The sequence below is a fragment of the Mirounga leonina genome, unplaced genomic scaffold (assembly GCF_011800145.1).
Source record: "Mirounga leonina isolate KUSES-001 unplaced genomic scaffold, KU_Mleo_1.0 Mir_268, whole genome shotgun sequence".
Classification (NCBI taxonomy): Eukaryota; Metazoa; Chordata; class Mammalia; order Carnivora; family Phocidae; genus Mirounga; species Mirounga leonina.
In genome coordinates, this window is record NW_023270649.1 from 1338015 (window position 1) to 1342329 (window position 4315).

The 4315-nt window shown below is 45.0% G+C and overlaps 1 protein-coding gene across 4 annotated transcripts in view; it reads right to left on the bottom strand.

Moving 5' to 3' along the window:
* Positions 1-2758, bottom strand: part of DHRSX (dehydrogenase/reductase X-linked) — a gene marked incomplete at its 5' end in the record, with an annotated part of 180466 nt that extends 177708 nt beyond the window's left edge. For all 4 annotated transcript variants that reach the window (XM_035029652.1, XM_035029653.1, XM_035029651.1 and 1 more), the window contains 1 exon segment: positions 2652-2758. In XM_035029652.1, the coding sequence (XP_034885543.1) occupies positions 2652-2758 (107 nt within the window).
* Between the last annotated feature and the right edge of the window lie 1557 nt (positions 2759-4315).

Sequence of the window (4315 nt, forward strand, 5' to 3'; positions counted from 1 at the left end):
CAAATAGACCTCATCATGACCTAACCCAACTAGACCTCATCATCACCCAACTGAACAAGACCTCCTCAGGATCCACCCAACTAGACCTCCTCATGACCTAACCCAACTAGACCCCATCATGACCTAAGCCATCTAGACTTCATCATGACCTAAACTACCACATTGAGGCAAAAAGCACAGAAATGGAACTTTTTTTTTCTTTGCATTGCAATATTGCCTAGTTTCACAAAGAATTAAGAAGATGAAGAAGACAGATGCACTAGAGAAGTCACAAGGGGCAGAGATAACCAGTACTGGACACTAGCCCCTATCTGTTCTTAGACTGGAGGGTCCCTCCCCATCCTGCTCCACCAGCTTCCTTCTGCCACTAGCTCAGGACCAGCAGGCCTTCAGAGGGGACCTACTGCTCCTTTTGTTCACAATTTGACGTCACTTTGTTTTTTTAATTTTTAAAAAATTTATTCATTTGAGAGAGAGAGAGTAAGAGCAGGGGGGCCGGCCAGAGGGAGAGGGAGAAGCAGACTCCCCACTGAGCAGGGAGCCCGACTGGGGCTCGATCCCAGGACCCCGGGATCATGACCTGAGCCAAAGGTAGACGCTTAACCGAATGACCCACCCAGGCGCCCCCTTGACATCATTTTTATCAAGTCATCCCAGATGGTGGCAGAAATCCAAGACAGGGCAGGGGTCTCCCAGGGACCCACGTCCTTCTGCTCACATGCCTTGTCTCCCTGATGTGCTCAGGTCACAGGGAGAGATAAACACATCACAGGGATGCTAAAATTGAAGAGGAGTTCCAGAAATGCACACTCAGATGGGTCCCCTGTCCTGCAGGACCCCCACATCTGTGAACAACTGCTCTTCATCTAGGGGGGTAGATATGGATGTTGGTAAAGACTGTCCTTGCAAGGACTTGTCAAAAACTGATCTATCATTTCCACATCGATTCAGACAACGGGACCTGGACACATCCCTGAAGAAAAAAACACTGGTGAGGAAAAACAACAGTGAGGTCAACCAAGAAGTAATCGTCCCCTCCCAAAGCCTGGCAAATATACACCATTCTACAGACCAGGTTGCTCATGAGAGCAAGATGCCTACATGGGTCCATGAGGGAGGAATCACTGTAAAAAACTGCACTTTTTCAAAAGAGTGACACGTGGGAAGGGCCATGCAATACAAAAATTTTAAATTGTGGAGTCATGTTTTGCAAAAGTGAAAATAAACCCTCAAAGTTAGGAGCATGAGTTCATTTGATTATAGGAATGAAGGAACAGGTAAGTATACCCATGTGAGCCATGCCTCTCTGAGGACAACAGAAAGGCTACACTGGCTAGACCTGGGGGTTCCCCATCTGGGTTAAGAGCCCCCTCGGAGATCCCCTCCGCCATGGAACTCAGGGGGTCTGTGAGTTTTAACACCAACAATCAACATCATCATGGTGGCCAACCCCCAATGGAATGTGGACAAGACACAGAAGTATGGGCAGGGTCTATGACTTGGCCACCGACACAAACCAGAGATATTTTCAGACCCAAGTTCAGGTGTTGAAGCTGTCTCAAAATAAAGTTTAAGATCATCACAGCTTCCAGTCAGTAGGAGTTACTGAACCCGCCAGTAAGTCACATTATTTGTCCTATAAAGATTTCGTGTCTACGATCACATGGCAAGTTTGTGTTCTTACATATTTTTATATCTGCATCTCAATATCATTTGGTTTATAATACTACAGATTTAGTTTGTGCATTTAGGCATCACTAGACACCAACGGGGTCCAAGGACCAAGCTTGTCAAGAGCCAGGAAGAAGTGGAACACATTCATATTTAAGTACCCAGCCCCAACTATTGCTTCTGACCCAAAATTATCCTTTAAAAAATGATGGTGGAGAAAAGTTGGAGGAAAAAAATGGGAGAAAGGAAGAAATAAATCATTAATGAATAAGTAAAGGACCATGGGTAATGTTACATAGAAAGTCTTAAGTGAAAGCAATCCTTAACAGCTAAAACCAGACGTATAATATGGTTTCTGTAAAAACACGACACCATAAAAGGTATTAATTAAATGCGAATGATGTCAATGGGGGACATAATTAGCATGAAGTGTTTTTTTTTTCTTTTCCAAAGGTGATGTGCACCATATTATTTTTCACAGCGGATTAAAAATTCTACCTCCAATTCACTGGGAAAATTAACAAAAGTACAATGGGTTCATTTGAACTCTGTTCCCTTCCCCAGGCAAAGAAAATCCCTTCATTTTCCAAGAGGAGTTACACCAGGATAAGGAACAGAGAGAGAGTCTCAAAAAGAAGAATGGACAATGTAGTGTCTATGGGATGCAGTTGCAGAGGAAGCCAGTCTTTGAAAACCTGTTCAGAGTCTACGCTGGGCTATGTTCTGTCTTCCCCAAATTCATAGGTTGAAGCCCAGACCCCGTAAGTGCTCAGAATGTGACCTTATTTGGAGAGGGAGTCTTTAAAGAGGTGGTTAGGTAAAATGAGGTCAGTGAGGTGGGTCCTCATTGCACTAGGACCGGAGTCCTTATAAGGACCTCCTTAGGTGTTTCCCAGATCTGTTTTACCTATAAGCAAATCACTGTTTCTATATAACCGAACAACTGGGTATCTTCCATTAGCCAACAATACAATCATCACCTATGATCACATGCATGCCGAGTCTCGCCAGATGCTTCGCTGTGGAGTAGCCGATTCCATCCGTGCCTCCAGTCACTATAGCAACACGGCCAGGTTGTGGGGCCAAAACTGCAAAAGAAGAAAAAGAAAAAACAAATCAAAGTGAGTTTTAGAAGTGGAGTCCACGTATGGAAGAATTCAGCCACAGGAGAACGCCCCATGGGCCCTGGGTGTCGTGGTTCGGTATCTGTGGTTGGATTCTTCGTGGATTCCTGCAGGCTCCAGAGACAGGAATGTAATAGGGTGGATTAGCCCTGAGTCATTCCAGCCTGGTCAAAGACACCTGATAAATGCTTGCTCATCCCCAGCCAAGGGCTTGGCAGGAACCAACTGGAGTATCAGCAAAATGACTGGCAGAAAGGTCGGGAGCAAGCATGGGAGTAACATTTATGAGCGCAGATGAGAGTCCAGGGTCAATGCTCCCAGGCAACATGGGACAGGATGTAGGTTTTACTATTACTCAGGTATGGAGAAGGACAACAGACCAGGTGATGAGTGCCTGTTGTTGCAAAGCTAGTTTGTTGCACACAGTTCCCAAGACGAGGGGGCATGCCGTGCCACGACGCACCACGGGGCCACAAGGGGAAGCAGCAGGGTGGGTCAGGAGGCAGAGGGACACAGAAACGTGGACAGGAGTCTTTATTGTGGAAAGAAATGGGTCAGGGAAGCAGGTTCAGCAACTTCAGCATGGGCTGGTGTGAATAATTTCAGTAGATTCTGGGTCACAAGGACTGTCCCTATGTGTGTGTCCCTGGCCCTGCGGTGATTTGCGTGGGTAGGGTGGACAGTGGCCAACAATGTGGTCATGGACGTGGTGGGCAGAGGGCTGTGAATTGCCTGGTTTGCACTGGAGAACCAGAGGGAGAGGAAGAGAAAATCTCAAGCAGACTCCATGCTGAGCACAGAGCCCAATGCGTGTCAAGAGTCAGACCCTGAGATCTCAAGACCCTGAGATCATGACCTGAGCCAAAACCAAGAGTCAGACGCTTAACCGACTGAGCCACCTAAGCGCCCCAAAGATGAACTTTTTAAAAACGGTGTTGGGACACATAAATAGACATTTGGAAAAAAGGCAAAATTAGACCAATACCTCATATAGTACACATCAAAATTAACCAAGGGGTAGAAGTTACACAATGAACATATTAGGGGAAAAAAGCATGTATCCATCTATCTTTAACCTCAGAGTATAAAACAGCTTCCTAATTATAAGTCAAAGTTGAGAAGAATAAGTAGACAAATTTCCCTACTAAAATAATTTTGCATGGAAAAAAAAAACCCACGCCCAAAGCAAAGTTAGAAGTAAATGATAAATTAGAAAAAAAAAATTGCAACCGTGATCACATGCAAAGGGCTATTTTCTTAATATGTAAAGAGTTCTTACAAATCAAGAAAAACAACACCCTATGAAGAAAATGGGTGAACATAATTGTGTATATGAAAACATACAACATGGTCCTTACAAAGGTGTGTGAGTTTTTACCCAAAAAGAGAGATGTTCACAAAAACTCAATGAGACACCATCGGACTTGACAAGCCCAAGCACTGTGACACCACACTTCTCTGACACAGTGCTGGTGAGCAGGTGCTTGTGTATGCCGTGGGTAGGAATGCAAGAGGGGAAA